Source organism: Mesitornis unicolor, unplaced genomic scaffold (assembly GCF_000695765.1).
Source record: "Mesitornis unicolor isolate BGI_N332 unplaced genomic scaffold, ASM69576v1 scaffold32647, whole genome shotgun sequence".
Classification (NCBI taxonomy): Eukaryota; Metazoa; Chordata; class Aves; order Mesitornithiformes; family Mesitornithidae; genus Mesitornis; species Mesitornis unicolor.
In genome coordinates, this window is record NW_010197648.1 from 107,051 (window position 1) to 124,977 (window position 17,927).

General features: G+C 36.8%; 1 protein-coding gene across 1 annotated transcript in view; it reads left to right on the plus strand.

The window, feature by feature from the left end:
• Nucleotides 1–10,930: 10,930 nt before the first annotated feature.
• LOC104544103 (transcription factor EC-like) overlaps nucleotides 10,931–17,927 on the plus strand; it is a gene marked incomplete at both ends in the record, with an annotated part of 20,930 nt that continues 13,933 nt past the window's right edge. The window contains 2 exons of the mRNA XM_010188867.1: nucleotides 10,931–11,205; nucleotides 13,461–13,556. Of these exons, the coding sequence (XP_010187169.1) occupies nucleotides 10,931–11,205; nucleotides 13,461–13,556 (371 nt within the window). The remainder of the gene's footprint in view (nucleotides 11,206–13,460; nucleotides 13,557–17,927) is intronic.

Below are 17,927 nucleotides of genomic sequence, written 5' to 3' on the forward strand. Positions count from 1 at the left end.
AGTGTTCTCTGAATGAATTCTTGGCTTCCCTTCTTCTCTGTAGCAGATACTCATCAGTGTTAGGCTGAAAACTACCTTTTCAGACTCAAACATTCAAAACTATACTTCAGGAAAGACTCCCTCAAAAAATGTACACAATTTTAAGTAAATAGTTATATTTGTTATAATTTCTGGTAATATTAGGTGTTTTTTCACTAACAGCTAGGCTCCTTATTTACCTCTTATTTATGAGAATAGTGACAAACAAAAATCCTATGAAATAATTAAAATATTTTAGGGACTACATAATTGATGCACTGTAAATTCACTGTTAGTACTCTCAAAATGTAAGTGGAAGTTATTGCTGAAATAGTATATTGATTTGCAGCTGATGTTCAAGTTCTGAAGGTAATGTTTGCTAACCCCATGAACAGAACGCCAGCTACATCCTGAAGCATCCACATGGACAGACGCATTGCTGCTTACTCCCATGAAACATACTTGAACACAAAATGAATGCGGTGGTTTTAAAAAAATGCCCTTAACAACTGATAGGATATTTTTCGTTACTTTTTTTCTCATCTTGCTATCCTTGATGTGCCACTCCTGGTTTCACTGGAAACTTCACCTACTGCTGTCAGCTATCTCAACCTGTTCCCCTTGTACGAAAGCACACTTTGTGGCCTGATCCTAAACTTGCTCAAAATAATGTTGCTGCCTTGATTTCACAAAGATCGTGTTGTGAAGCTGAACTTAAGATGCCTACTTTGAAAGCTTCCCCCCTTGCCCTCTTTATCATTCTGAGACTGAGGAAAGCAATAGAAAGCACATTTCTTAGGCTGAAACTGGTTTTGTCTGTGTCTTTATAGGAGCTATAACCTTTCACAGACCTAAAATAACTTGTTCAACAGATTAGCCTTTCTGATGTGACTACTTTACCACACTACAATATGCCACTGGCTTTGTCTTTTCCGTTCTTGCAGTACGTGGGCTGGGGGGTGCATACCTCTATACAGTTTGTTTTCAAAATGAGGGAGGACTGGAACACACAAAAAGGGGTTAGTAATAAGCAGTGCTGTCATCTGGTGGTGAAATTGTTACCACTGTTAACAAACTGCTTGTGCTTTTCAACCAAGGGGATTAATGTTTTTGGGGAAATTGATGTAGTCCCCTTAGCATACAGTCATTAATCTTTTCTATTAGAAATAGGAAAAAACAGTGGATCTATCCAAAACTGCTAAACCTTTTGAACTTACTAAATTTTTGAAGAATAATACGCCAGAGGTAAGTTTACTGTGTTCAGGTTTTACATTTTCCTCTTTAGCTTGTACTGCAAAATCATGACAAAGTTATTGGAAAGCGCATTATAAATGTTATTATTTGTGTGAAAACACCATTTTTCCAATGGAATGAAGAAGTAAGGACAAAAAGACATATCCCCTCCCTCAGAAATTTCAGTACACTCAAATAACAAATTACTACTTTCTCCTTTTACAATTTTACCATCAGCACTTTTTTCCCACATCATATTTGGTGTCAATATTCTTACATACCAGGAAAATACACTTTTTAGATCTAGGTCCTAGAATTATTTTGTTGTCTGTAATGGAACAGGAGGGATATTACTGCCATTATCATTGCATTCCTGATGATGCAGCATCTGCTCAGCTGGGGAGCCAGAAAAATGGTGTAGCAAGCAATGAGAAACTGGTTACTTCATGCTCACTCTTCATACTTTTTAAGGTTTCTTCTCTCTGAGTTATCTTAACCTTTAAAGTGAGATACAAGTGAGAAAGTGATAGTTGTTGCATGAAAACAAATAGAAATCAAAGGACGAACCAGAGTCTTTTTAAACTATTCAGGAATTTACTAAAGTAACCACCACACCAGTGTCTTCTTTTCGTTCATTCGTTTTGAAGTTCAGCCCTTGACTTGCTTATTTACACATAAAGGTAGTACACATACCTGCTAGTTCTCTCCAAAGTTAGACCTGTATTCCAAACTTTACTCATGAAAAACAAAATAAACTATATGGAACTTTTGTTTTTCCTGAATGCTTTCATCTGAGGTTAAATAGTTAAAAATACTGACATTAAAATTTAAACCTTCATGTCTGCAAGCTTTTTTATGATCCCTGTATCAGTCTGTGTTACACAAAAGCTATATTTCAGAGTAGATTTCCTTTTGATATACAATATTCATTGGAAAATCGTCAGTCTCTGAATATAATACATCATTCTAGTTATGGATTTCCCATGCTGCTATAACTTTTAATGAATCTGTTCTAGTTGTTACTGTTGACAAATATAGAAGATCTAATGCCGTTATTTTGTTTCTTCTACAAGGACTGAACAAACTGCACTGGTGGAATTTCATTAGCAGATAATTTTTAACTAAAACCCAGATAACTGTAATTTATATATTCAAATCTGATTTTCTTTGAATAAGTTTCTGATACCCTCTTCTCCATTTAATAGTATCTTATTAGTTGATCTAGTTTGAATAACTTCTGGAGGTAGAGACAAGTAGTTAAGTAAAGGTATCAGGACCAAGCTCTTTAAACATCGCTAGCTGTACAAAAAGTTTCTTTCCATTCTTCAAATGCAAGAATGACATTCACTGTCCTTTAATAACATCAGCAATAAAGAGGAACTGGATCAGTAAAGATTTATTATATTCACAGATCTCATGAATCAGTGAGAGCATGGACAGGGTCACTGTGCAGAGTCAAAAGAAAGATATTAGCTGGGGTTTCATAATTTGATTGTGGTCCATTGTTATTCTTGTGTGGCCTGTTAACTGTAGTGGTTGGTTTTATTCACAGTTTAGATTTTCAGCTTAAATTCTAACTTAAATCAAAGGGATAGTGTTGTAAAAATACTTCCTGTAGTTTGCTTTGCTTAACTTTATAGGCCGTTTTATAGTGCAATGTTAAAAACTTGAGTCTTTTCTGCCAGTGAAGACCACAAAGTCATTGAGGCTCATTGTTATTTTAAAACATGACAAGCTGGCCTTAAGACCTTTGGGATCCTTTCTTCAGAAGTCAAGCTGGTGATGGATAAGGAGCCATCAGAGCTGTGTGTACCTTAACTGCAGGAGTTCAATTAAGAAGCCAAGAGTGTCTCAGGTATACCGGTGCAAATGGAAGTGCTTGCTTTGATAACGTCTCTGTAGCTGCTCAGCGCAGGTAGTTGGCTTCCCCCAACTCATTTCTGATTGCACAGGGAGGTTAGGACAGAGGAATACCTGAAAGGACTGAGCTCTATCAATGCTCTGTGAATGCTAGAGGAAACCACAATGGGGAAATGCTATCAAAATCCCTGCGTCTGCACGAGGATTTGACAGGAAATGGCGAGCTGTGAGATTTAGCCTGTATTAGCCACAGCCCTGAGAGCTCTGCTGCCTTTCTCTCCCTGAGAGAAACGCTGCTTTGCTGCCTCTGCTCTGCAGAGAAAACTTCCTTAGCCGGGGCCAGCTTCTGCAAAGTGTCTTCTGCCATTCTTTTACTCCCACATTCCTCTTACTTTTCATAATGGCTGGCAGTGTGATGGAGAATTTCCGACTGCTCCCATCCCACCCTTCCCCACATTTATAATTATCACCTATTTTTAGACACTGAGATACCAAAATACAGAAGCAGTAGTCATTGTTGAAGACACGGCCTTTGTCGAAGAACTTTAAAATGTTTCTTTTTCAGTCTCTTCACCCTTGAAAGAACATTCACAAGTTCCTGATGAATATGATGTCAAAGGTTAAATAAGATGAAAAATAGTGCATTAGAGTCACATGAGATTTTTTTCTTAGCTTGAAAGCTACTGTAAGACATCAACTAAACACAGCTGTGAGTTGCCAGACTGATGTCTTTGGCTTTGAATTCTCTCTTCATGCATACTAATGGAGAAGGTCTCATCTAGTCAAATCAAAGTTCCAATAAGAAAAATATTCACATTTAAAAATTAATTACTGTGTTTAGCTTAAGTAATTAATTGAGATAATCACACATGCTTTTATAAACTAAACATTAAAGTGAATAGCTACATTATTTGGCGATAGCTTTTAAGATAGAACAGAAGTGTATAATTGCTAAGTTAAATTGAAATTTCATGTTATTATGAAATAATTTCACAAATGTGTTTTTCTCAAAAAGTTTAATAGAAAGAGCAGGACAAACAAACAACTGATGTGCATTTGTAATAGAAGTTAAAAAGGATTATTTCATCACCAAAAATGCATTTTCTCCTAACTATTAAAATCCATGAAAGTCGGAAATAGAGCTAAAATAGTCTGTTTTGTGACTGTGTTTCTTATCTTAAAATGGAATTAGACTTTTTTGAGTACTTACAGAACATTTTAATAATTAAAAAGTTCATAATTAGATGCTTATTTTCTGGTACAGTGGCTGAAAAGAACATGAAGCCCCATAACTCAAACAGTTTCAGAGAGGTGTTGTGTTCAGGACTAATGACAAATCATGCCAGCCCATCAGGGTGAGAAATTTCACATGAAAAGCTATTTAAAACACTGGAACAAATTAACATCCAACATATATGGCAAACTGTAATGAAGTCTACTGAGTTTGTCTGGTATACTATGACCACATTTAAGCATATTATTTTGTAGCAGAGATTTAAACACTTATTAAATTCAGTGTGAATATTCATCAGAGAAAAAGTTGTTTTTATAATAGCCAGTTTTAAGATCCAAAAACCCCACAAAACTTAAACACAGAAAGGACTATTAGACCACTCATTCTAATTCCTCTAAAATTACAGACCTTTTTTGTATTCCATTCAGTTACTATCCATTACTGAGTATTAACTCAGCTTTGAGTCCAAGAATGTGTTTGATAAAAGTACCCCCTGGATTTGGCTAATGCATCCCTTCCAGAAAGTCATTGATCCTCAATTTGAAGAAAATAGCAGTTAGAGCATTTCTTTTTGAGTATTTCACTGTTTATTCACACAGTTTCCGATATGAGCTTGCTTAACATGAGCTTGTGGCCAGTGGCTCTTGCCATGCTTTCTATGCTCGCTGAAGGACCCTGTCCCACTCAGCATCTCCCATATATTTTAATTTGACAGGAAGAACATAGCTGAAACACCCTATTCTCAGTGTTCAATTACTTTCATAGCTCTTTTCTACATCCTTTCCATTTTTTCAACTGTGTTTTAAAAATATTTAGGATAGAAATATTTTTAGGATTCCATTATTCTCTCCTGAGCCTTAAATAACAGCAGAGTAAAGCCAGGCTCCTATTCACTATGTTTTTAATGCCATTTTCCTTTTCTTGCTATAGCATCACCTGGACACTCCAGCTGAGTTATTTACAAACTCGTTGCTTCCAGTGTTTTCTCCATTGTTGCATCCTGTATTTCTTCCTCCAGCATATGCAGATGTGTATTTGGCTGATTGAGAACACATTTCCTTTCAATGGGATCACTACTCTAAAAAATATTTATTCTAAAAACATTTATTCTTTTAAACTTTTATTTTTCATTGTCCCAGATCACTGATGAAAATGTTGAGGAGTACAAGATTGAAGAGTTCCTTGGTCTGATGTCAAGTCTTTGCTGATTACTTTCTTATGCATGTTCGTTAACCAATTCTTAATCCAGTTAAAACACACTTTATTGATATTGTGTAGTGCTATATTTTTAATTAGAATATTGAACGATACTAAGTCAAAAGGCACACAAAAGTTGAAGTGTATTATACCTACATCGTTACCTTTGGCAACCTAACTTGAAATCTCATCAAAGAACAGAAGTAGATTTGTTTGACAAGGCTTATTTTGCACAGAACTATGTTGACTAGCATTAATTATATTCCTGTCTTTTAATAATTTATTAATTGAAACTCTTTTCAGTTTTCCTATTATTTCTCCCAGGACTGATATTGGGCTAAGCAGCCTGGGAGTACAGGTATCACCTGCTTGCCCTTAGTGGAATACCAATACGAGATACAGCACTGCTACTTACTGGAATATCATTGACATTGTTCATGTCTCCTCTAGGTCCCCTAAATATGCCCTCTTTCTTACTTTTGGCATGCTACATATTCTTGTAATAATAATAAAAAAATCTGATCAGCAAAAATGGAACTAAAATTGTTTATGTAGATAAACTATAGAAGGCCTAATTATGACGTTGCTCAATATATTAGAAGTGAAAGTAAAATTACTGTGAATGTGGGAAAACTGTTACACAACTCTACCACAGTTTTACAACATAATGATGTGTGCTCAAATTAGAAAGAGCAATTGAAAAAGTTTGAATAAGCATCTGTAATTCTGAAAAGTTGTTATGTTCTTGTTCTCAGAACTGCCTTGTCAGTGAGATATAAAACAGAAAGAGGTGAGTTATGTGTGCATTGGGATCTTTTCTGGATTACAAAACCCACCTCAAAGTGTTCATTCATGTCCTAGCTTTGTTCTGGTGGAATTATAATATTTGAGTTTGGGCTGGTTGTTTTTTGGCTCCCTATGTGCCTGATGTTTCTAGTTCTGAATAGGCTGTAATTTCACCATGATTAGAAAATCCAGATAACAGACAAAACCAGTGCCTAGGAGGGAGCGGATAATCCGTTTACTGTTGAACTTTATGGTGTCCTTCACTCCTCAAATAAACTGAAATAATTAGCATTTAAAGTATGTGGCCGCAGCCCCTGCAGGAGAATGCCTGGGAGGAGAACCAGCACTTCATCTGCCCAAATTTGTCACCTTGTTACACGTTGCACACACAACAGTCAAAAGAGCCTATATAACTTCAGAAACACTTGATAGAAAGGGTCAGATCACTAGCTATCCTGAGAGGCGGAGCAGAAAAACACTGAGTTCTGGGCTGTGTGTGAGGCTTGTCCAAGTCAGGGTCTGGATCATCAGGTGGTCACTGGGTGCTAATTTCTGCTAGGGATTCCCACAAATCAGGTATGTCAATTAACAAGGTCACCCATTTCATAAAAAAATTAGGAAGGCAGAGAGACATTTAATGGAAAATGGTCTCCTGAGAGCTAGAAGATATGCTTTATCAAATCACACTGCTCAATTTGTGTCAGAGATAAGAACCCAGGGTCCACTGACCCACCAGCTTCTTGAGTGCTCTATCCTGGAAAGTGTCTCAGAGTCTTTCTTTAGAGCTGTTCTTCTTTAAATAGGAGACTAAACAATAATTGACTGAGAAAAAGGAAAAAAAAAAGAAGGTAACCCTACATTCAGATTGTTGTGGCAGTAAAGAGTGTGTCAGCATCAACATCACACGGCCCTGGTCTTGATTTTATATACACGGGAGGCCTTCTAGATGGAGAGATTGAGAGACCTTCATCTTAAAATTTCACATAGTCTCTAACAAAATTTTCACACAGATTATGAGAACTCTTCAAAAGATGAAGGATTAGAAAATTAGTCTCCCAGAACTGCTGGAGGGTACTGTAAGGGGATTATTTTGCAAAATAAGGGTACTACTACTCTGAAAAATATTTTTTTTTTCCAGTTTTTTCATGGAAGGATCTTATCTGGTGGTTCTAAGGCATTCAACTGATCAAAGTCTCCAAACAGCTAAGTGCATGTCAAACTGGGCTGTTTTACTTCTGGGATTACATATGTGTAGGAGTGATCTTTCAGTTATTTTGCTTTTTGTATTTATATCACTGAACTCTTAACCTGATACCATTTTTTCCCAGACTTAATAGTATCACCCAGGGTTTAAATATTTAGATTACCAATTCATTTTTTTCGGACTATTTCTAGATCTCTTTCACTTCTTGAATTGCTCAGGACCTTGTCCAGTCAAGTTTTAAAAAACTCCAAGGGCAGAGATTCCATGACCTCTCTAGGTGACCTATGCCAGTGTTAGCCACTATTTTTACACCATTAAAAAGAAGCTCAAAATCAAGTCAATATTTAGCATTTTTAATTATGGTAACAGTTATTTGAAAGAGTTTAATCTGAAATTTTCAGAAAATGTAAACTGAAACTTAGCTTAATACTACTGATATAAAATAATAAAACTCATCGAGCATCCCAGGGAAGAATAAACAGATCATACTTGGTATTTGACACTGAACTACCTGGATTCATAAAACTATTAAGGTTTGAGTTTATTCTTTTATTTCACACATGTTGCATGGGTAGTTTTAACAGGAATTTCTAATTTTTGAGAGCTTGACTTGCAATTTTAGTATTTATTTAGCATTCCATAACTTTTCCCCCCATTTATTACATACTAGCAGCATGATTATCTAAGGAGTCCAGCTCTGCTTTGTCTTTACATAGTGGTTTGACTTTCAAGAGTGCTTTACTTCTTATTAGCATTGTCTTCTAGAGACTTATTTATATATATAAAGATGAGCAGGGATTGCATCTTTAGGTACTTTTTGATCAGGGCATATATTCCTTTTTAACCTTAGTGGTTCTGCTTTGTAATGACTGCAACTGGCACAGTGAACGAGATGGAGAGGATTGCAAAACCATAGCAACTGGTTCTGTCGATGAAGCTTCGAATTCCTTTCCTTCTGTGGAAGTTCAGGACAGTGTGGACAGGATAGAAGCACTCAAAGCATATAATACAAAATAAGCACTCCTGTTAAACTTGATTAATCAGTTAGCTGATTGTCTTTCACTGATCCTCCCCTTGCCAGATGAGATGGCCCTGTAGTGGTTTACTGGGAAATTGAGTTTCAATTCAATTGAAACAGAGGTTTCAGTTGGCTGCTAGCAATTTGAAGCCCACAGAAAGTAAAAAGCAAGCCATTGACTTTTCAGCAATCTTCTTGTGGCAGAACTCATTTTCTTATTAAAATTCCTTATTATTGTAAAAACAACTTTTAAACCAAGGAGTATAGACTTTGAACACTGCAAATGTCTTATGTTTCCCATTTAATTTGAAGATATGTGATATGTTGGATTTCATGCTTCAGTTAGGTCTGTAGAATTTCAAAGACAATAATTCATTGCTTATTATGGAGTGATTATCAGCTTCATTTAAGACAAAAAAGTAGTTGGGGTGAAATGCAGTAGATGCATTTGTAGCCTATGCGTTGATCCCACTCCTGTTTATGCCACATGAAGTAGTTGTGCTTTCAAAGCTGTTCATTGCAGTGCTCTGCACTGCTGCAAGACACCCTCATCAGTTTAGGCAGTGCAATGGTCTGAGTAGTGGTCACTCTGCAGGGATCCTAGAACCCTAGAGTCAAACACAAGCACAATGTGTCCATGGATGTTTCTGAAACAGCAGCAGAAAACAAGGGTGCACAGCAAAACCCTGTTCTGGCCATGCAAAGAAATGTATTTTCTTTCCCTCAGCACATTACATTTCACCCAGGATTGATACTCTGATTGAACTGGTTTTGATTTTGTGTTTGGATTCTAATTTAAGAAACTGCTTGAGTGTCTTCCAGTACAAGCTTAAGTCTTACTGAAGCTGGAGTACATAGATGCGTAAGTATGAATAATTTGAGATGGTTTTATATGTATCCTTACATGTGATAAATCAGAGCTCAAATTAACAGTACATTATACAATTTCTAAAACTAACACAAAGATCTCAGTTCAGACAAGTGACAGCATGATTTAAGTAAATCCCAAATACTCACGTGGTTTTTAAAATCTTACATGGGATGCATATCTTCCTAGTATAAAACAGGGGAAAATCTAAACAGCGTATTTAAGATTTTATATCAATATTTTAATAGTATATAATTTAATAAATTTAAGGCTTGCATCAAAATAATTAATATTATATTCATTACTACATGGCTTAATCTTTTTATATAACTAGAAAATTAGTTTAAAGAAAAGGAAATAAAATAATTCTAGACATGCTACCATAATGATTAAAAATAAAGTAGGTACTGTAATATTGTGCAAAAATATAGCTAATTTAAATGCAAACCCCTTTTATGGACTATTTATCTCTGCTTATGTCTGTTAGGGGAATTAAAAAGAAGTTTGTTTAAATGACTGAATTTTTTTTTGAGAAAAAAGTCTGCAAAGCATGTCTTGCTATTATTTAACAAATATTAATCATGCTTACACAGAGGCCACTTGAGAAAAATTTATTACAAGAAATTTGTGACCAGTCATGCCATAGAAAGAGGAGAAAGCCACAGGGCTGAAATGACAGTAAGGTTGGTGTATGCAGTGCTCCTCTGGTAGTTAAATTGCAGGAATGTGACATTGATCTGAAATGGGAGCTGTTTGAAGTAGCAACTGTCAATCTCTGGAATCAAAGGATGGCCCAAAGTCTAACTCAATTAGCCATTTTGGCATGACCACTTGGTTTATAAAGTCCTACCAACTCAAAAAGCGATCTGTCTTCAAGAGGCACTTCAAGAAGGCTATACGCCTTGAGGATAGTGAACAGTCATCCAGGACTAGAGCTTGGACTCTATTTTGTTGGGTTTCTTTTTTTTGTTTTGTTGTGTTTGCAAAAGTGCAGCAATGCCGCATTTAACTGACTGTACTTATAACAAGGTGAGCCAAATGTGGATTTAGGTATGAGTGAATATCTGCTGCTGTTGATATTGAAGTTGATTGTGTTATATTATTCCTTTATACATTTATCTGCTTTTTCAAGTACAAATGAGTAAAAACACTGTGATATTAATTTTAGAGTGCATATATGCTTGTAGATTTGATTGTAATGATCAGTGATTTCACAGAGGTCATTCTTAAATGAGAAGAGAAAAATGTGTAGCATACTTCTGGTCTTTTCTCAGGATCATGTTTATCTTTTCTAATTCTATTTTTCTTTGATAATTATTGAGGTTTATTCAGCTTTTTTAGGGGGAAATAATACACAAATAAGAAATATGAAAGGGTGCAAAATTTGAAAAAAAAGAAGATTTAAGGTTAATAATAATTCTATCTAAGTGATATTAAAGCTGAACGTATTGTTTTGAAGTTTTTTAAGTGAACATATGGGTAAATATCGGTACCAGTAACTTTAAATTTTAGCAATTATTTCCATTCCTTCCCAGGTACAAACACATTTGGAAAATCAGTCTAGATACCACATACAGCAAAGCCAGAGGCACCAGGTGAAGCAGTACCTGACCCTCGATACCAAGTTATCCAGCCAGACGCTCTCCCTGTCCCACTCCCACACAATCCAGCCTGTGGGAGTCACCTCCATTTTAAGAAACGGACACATGCCTCCCGTCAGTGATACTGGCACACCAGAAAGCCCCGTTACCAAGCTGCTGGCCCTTGGAGGAGAACATGAAAATGCGGTAAGGGCAGGCCTGGTGAAAGGAATGGGGAAAAATGTGACATGACCCACCTTGGTCATGTGGGCAAGAGATGACTTTTTGTGAGGCCTTTGCTTGCAGCAGTTGCTCCCTGAATCCTTTTGGATTACATGGGTGATTCCCTCGAATATCTATGAACAGCTTATTGCATGAGCTAAATTCCTGCCAGTTAAAACGTTCTGTTGCATCTTTTTATCAATGCATCATATATTGTTGTACATTTTTTGAATATGTACTTTGCAATGCAAAACGTTTTTTTCAGACAAGAGTTATTTCTGTCTAAAAGTATTATCCTAGCTGCATAACAAAGTTAAATAATGATTTCTTTAAAGACATAACCGAAAGAATAGCTCATTCATTTTTCAGGTAGCTGATATATTTATATATGGGTTATCTTGGGTAAATTGGCATAGATATTCTAACTTTAGTGCCACCATTGATTTTAATAGAGGTACAGCTATTATACAATGTCAGATTCTCAGCTAGTGTGAGATGTAGATCATTATGGCCTTTAATACTTCAATAGATTTCAAGAGAGACTGCTTATTAGGTAAAAGGGGAATTCCTACAGAAATGAGAAACGGAGATGCTGTATCACATCTTGGGCTTTAACAAAACAGACAAATCTTACAAATACACATCTTAAAAATGTGACCCCTGTGAGCATTTGGATGTTATGCAGTTAAGCATGAGGGAACTGAAAAAAATAAACCCAAGACTTCCTAGAGAGCTCATATGAGGCCCCTCCATTTCTTCTTCATTGACATTTAACATCTTATGTCAGGTTCATGGATTACTGGAACCACTGCTCTGCAAAGGCTGTTTCAGATGGCCTTTGTGGAGGCCTCTGTGGTCACCTCTGTGCTGGGAAGCACAGCGTGCTGGAACTGTTCTCAGATAGTTTGGGTATCTGACCAGGAACAATCAGTGCCCATCCTGGTACTACTCTCTGTGCTGGAGAGCAAGATGGCTGCTTGTAAACCATTCTTCTGAACTGTGCCTGGTGATGACTAGAAGAGTGATAGTTGTCAGAGGCCAAAGTCCTTGCTGGCATCACTCCAATAATTTGAATAATCCCATCCCAGAGCCTCAGGGACATGACTGGCACAGTGTCATTTCCTAGTTGCAGATGTGGCCTGTGCTTCAGTGTATGCTGTAGGTGTACTCATAAACAATTCAGAGCCAACACACAGGTTGGTGCACTGAACTGTAGTCATCCGTATTGTCTAATTGCTGGCATTTCCTGGCATACTTTGGGCCCAGAGAGCACTCTCCTAAATAAGTCTGGGCACAACTCCTGGGACATTACATGTCTAGTTTTTGGAGAGGGAGAGGAGTGCACATGTGACCTGTGCTGGGCCTTGTGGTCTGAAAGTCTGTACCGAAAGGTCCCTGGCCCGGGTGGTATTTCCTTGTGTTGCATATGACCCTCTACATTTCCTTCAGCTGCGGCTCTTCAGACAGCTTCCAAGAGCTGCTCGAAAGGCCTCAGAGTGCAAGTCAAGTGCTGCTACATACAGCAGTGTTAATAGTGACAGGTTCATTATGGGGTCTTTTCCAAAACTATTTTGTGAAGGGAACCAGACCAAAATTATTATTGAAAACTCATACTGTACTCTGTCTAAATCTATATAAGTGTATACGTCTGCAAAGTATTTTCTGTTTAACCCCAATAATTAACTAGCTATCCCATCTGCTTCAGCAGCCCTTGATTCAGAGTAGAGCAAAAGTGGGACCAGAAGGCTGGAGAAGTATCCACTGTACTGCCCAACACAACACAAACTTCTGCCTGTTGAATCTTGAGAGCAGTGTGTAACACCAAATCTTGAGTGACTCATGCTCTTGCAGAACCACAGGTTCCTTTCAGCCTTCCTGCACCAGTGCAGTAATACGCTGTGAATATGACACATTTGATGAAGGTGACAGATTGCAGTTACAACTTAGCAGTGCGCTCCTGTCATTGGATCTTGGTGTTGCAACAAGGGGTTAAAAAGGGGAATGGGGTAGTGTTTGAAAGGAAAGAAGTTGTTTGTTAAACCACAAGACCTATTTTCTCAAGAAGTGAAAAATGTGAATATTGTGTAAAAATGCTTGAATTATTTGAATTTTAAGATACAGACTTCTGAAATCCAGTTTTATTGTTGTAACAAATACTAAAGTTTATTTCCTCTGCATTTTCAGAATACAATTTTGTATTAGTATTTACAATTACTTATTTTAAAATATTATTTTATCAGATGGAAGAGGTGATCGAAGACATAATCAATATGGAATCAAATTTTAATGATGAAGGGATAGGTTGTTCTGAAACTCCTCTACTAATGCAAAGAACTGTAAGTATTTTGTGGAATTTCATCTTGCTCTTTATAACAGAGAATTTCATTGAGTCATTCAAGCACATGTCATACTTCAGAGGCTAAAGCAGTACTATCAGTGAATTACTTGCCTTTCTCTTCAGTTGCTTGTCTTTTTGTCAAGAAATATTACAGAAAATTGTTCCAATGTGGTGGGACACAACTGTTTTAAGTGGTCTGAATAGCATTTGGGTTTCTAGTCCAGCACCACGTCTAGTGCACAACCCATTGGAGGTACTAATTCCCATGCAGGTCTATGGATATGAGGAATCTGTAGACTCTAGAAGGTCCTTTAAGTCTTGCTTAAAGATCCATTTACATCACCTAAAAAAGACAAATCTTCCCCATGTAGTAGTTTCTCCAGTGTCTCATGTTGAAGGAAGGGTGGGCTCTATTTCTTAACTTTCATAATAGCAGGTTGCACTTATTTGAATAGTTTCAAGGACAAAGATAAGAAATGTCACTTTTCAGATGAAATGCTTTACAGGAATAATCTTAACAAACCATTATAATTCTGTAATGTATTTTTATAAAGAAATGACAGGGATTAATGAAGACTACTTACATTTCCATACGTATTACACATTTGAAGAGGAAGGATGGACCTTTTCTGGGCACAACAACTCATAGAGCATTATCATTTGTGAAAATAACACCTATCAAATAACTTTACAGAAGGGATGTCCTTTGTCCTCTCAACCCTAATTTATCTTGGGAACATTTTTCCATGGATTGTGTCCTCAGGGCCTCTAAATGGATACTGGTACAGGCAAACTTCACCCTTGTGAAGGCAGAAGGAGTTTCACAGGCTTTGTTAATCTGCAAAGTTCACATCAGAATACAGAGTTAGGTGCTTGATCTTAATCACTCACTGGAGGAACATCTTTTTCTGACCACAGAGCATCACTGCCTACAAAAAATACATTAAGAAATAAGATCTCTACACCTCTGTGTTGTCCACTACAGAGTCCCGTATTAATGGCAATTAATAGTTCCAGGAGTACCTGGCATTTGCATGCCAACTACAGAACTAATAGAGTCAGTCTGATTTATACATATCTCAGTACAGAACAGAGCAAAGAAATGCTCCCTGGGGAGTGAATTAATGTTTTGGCTCAAATTAACATCAGGCAGGGGAGGATCCTTTCAGGTGTGGTACTGTGGGATGGTGATGAAAGGCATGAATTCTGGGTTTTGGATTAGACTCATACTCCCTCAACACCTTTTAAAACTAGATGATGTTAATCTATGCTAATTCCAGCCTCATTAGCCTTTATCTTCAGCCATGAAGGACATATCTCTCTAAAAGGTATTGAATACTCTATTCTTGATGAGCAAGGAAATATGCAGTGACTTTTAGGCCTAGCTGGTATCTTACTTGCAAAGATTTGAGACTCCTGCAATGCCTGTGTGCCAGGTATTGGTATTTATATTTTTGTTTGTGTGGAACAAATCACCAGGCTGCTAGACAAGCCAGGGAATAGCATGTTTTTCCAAATCCATCTCTGCAGTACTATGGCAAAATGAAGCGTGTCTTCAGCAAGGCATGCAAACCACTCCAGTGTGGAAGAAATCAAGTAGTGTCTCTGCCTCTTCTGTTCTCTCTTTTGGCCACGTGTTCTCCAAAAATATATGAAAGAAATGTGCAGATGGAGGTGATTTCAGACATTTAGCTTGTGACTCAGGGTTTTATGGCATCTTTCAGGCAGCATCCTAAACCTATCTGAAAAATTTTGGTCATAAGCTGTGCAATAGGGAAAGTTAAAGAGACAGGTAGAAAATATGTTCTTTAGATCCAGCTTTTTAATTGTCATATTAAACATAATGACATTTTGTTTATCTGAGTTAAAAATCTATATACTGTAACAGTGTTGGACTAGGAGATATGACCAGGAATGAGAGAATGTCTAATTCCCCTAACAAGTGGAACGGGGGTTGTGCTGTACTTAAACAGAGATTCATATTACTTCTTATATACATTCTGCACAAGATGCCTGGCTGAGGCGGCTGCCATAGGTGAGAACACACGTGGGACTGAGTTGCCTGTGTGCCTGGCAGATTCAATGTTTGCTTCCTCCTTACACTTATCCAGTGTAATGCTTAAGTATTTTTAGGGTTGGACCTCAGACTTTTCCCTTGGCATTGTCTTGAATTTGACCAAACTGTGACAAGCAGCCTCTCTAAAATTCTGAAAAAACCCAAGCCTTCTGTTTTCCCGAATATAGTATAAGGCTTGGGGTTTTTTCAGCAAAATCTTTTCTGAAACAAGCCAAATTCATGAAGCCATTTTCTTTTCTCATTTTTCTCAATAGTCAGTGGCTGAGATTAGAGACTTTGCAGTGCTACCTGTTGTGTGTTGCAGTGAACTAATGTTTGCTTTAGTTAGATGCAACCATGTACCATTTTAATGGCACTTTAAATGAGGACATTGAATTCTATGAAACCAGTCATGCGAATAATTGCTCAAAGGCTCATTGTCTGACCCTGAATTAATGAATTACAGTCATGTAATAGTCAAATCAGAGAAGTGAAAACAAGATCATCCCTCCATCTGCAATTAAAATTATTACAGCTTCTGAAGACTGTCTGGCTTCTATTGTGTTTGGCCCCAAATTAATAATTTTATAAAACTCTTTGGTTTTGGGTGGCAACTTAAGTATTGCTCAAAGTAGGGAATTCTCTGACTGTGTTTCTATTGCTCTTAACACTACCCTAATGGTAGAAACCCACTTTTTGTAATTATTTTGTAGAAGTTGGGTTAAAATATAAGACTAGGTCCTCCCTATATGCAAGAGGTCTTTCTTCTTCTGGAAGTATTTGTAAACTCATCTATATCTTTGTCCAGAAAACATTGCTGAAATGATGATAGTCATCAGACTATCATCTGATGAAAATTGTTCACCATGGAGAAGGTAGGATTTAATAAAGAAAACTTGAAGATGACACCAGTTTAAAGTCATTTTTCCTTGTCATAATAATTTAGTCTTATGAAACTCTTTACTAACAGACAACAACATGTTTATCTATATTGTTAGAAATCAATTTCTTCTCTGAGGTTCGTATTAGGAGTAACATGTTTTTTCCTGACCTTACAAGAATGATTAAAAAAATGAAACAAAGAGTAAGGATGAGATAATTAATGTTCTGTATGTCAGATATGGTTACAGACATTTGAAAAGTAAACCTTTTTTATTTTTATCAGACTTCCATTCTTATTCAAAATCTTCACAGTCCATTCAACAATCTGTAGTGAATCGAAAGTTTATTAACTTCCATATGGTCAGAACATAGGAAATGTAGGTGTGCCAGTCTGTTAATGTAAAGCATTTATGACACCATCATTAAAAGTTTGGGGCAAGTTCTAAGAAGCTGTGGTTTTAATTTGTTTTACTATCAGAAAAAAGGAAGTTTAAGAAACACGCTGTGTGAAGGGTGTTGTGGAGAGCATTAGTCACAGTGAAGAGAGCCAAAAAAGAGGAATCAAGAAATAGGATCTCTGTGCTTTTCAGGGTTGGATTCAACATTGTGTGACCTAAGTGAACCTCTACTTGTTACTAAATGTTGTTCTGTTTTGCTAATATATGTATACAGCCCTAAGAATCACCAGAAACACAGTAATTTAGCAAGCACAACAGTGATTTCTATGAAAATGTTTGGCATTTTGCCAATACTTTCATTCGGAAATAACTGCAGTAACCCTGATAATCACTGTACATCTCCTGGGATCATTTCCTTTACTTGACATGCAGCCCACTAAAGCTTACATCAAAAGCATTAGGAGTTTGCCTGACTTGGGATGGGAATAAAATGAGAGGATATTAATGTTCTGCAAAGACACAGGCTTCTTTTGCACACTGCTGGGTAGGACAGACTGGAAAATAATTCATTTTTGTGATCATTTCCATGGATTTGAAGTTGTCTTTTGTTCCAGAAAACAAGAGCTTTCAGGTGTATTCTTGAAGAAGCCCAGGGACAGAGGCTCTGTAGCAATCAGGTGGTTGGTGGTGAGAGCTAAGGAGTAGTGCAGAGTAGTGCCTGGGGCAGAGCACTACTGTAAAACTGGACTTTAAAAAATCCCCTGAAGAGGTGTAAATGGTGATCTGTTGAATCAGGTTACTGTTGCTGGAGTAGTAGGTATTAAATGACTAAACTAAATAGAGCAGTTCTTTTTGTGTTGCTTGGGAGAAAATGGAAAACTTCTCCACATAAATTGTTTTCATTGATTTTTTTTTTTACCCTGTAAAGTAGTAAATAGAGCCAAGAAAAAAAAATGTTTCTGTGTTGGTTTATTCATAATATTTAAGAAATGTTTTATTTAATTATTCCCCCAAATAAGCTTGCCAGCAGGAA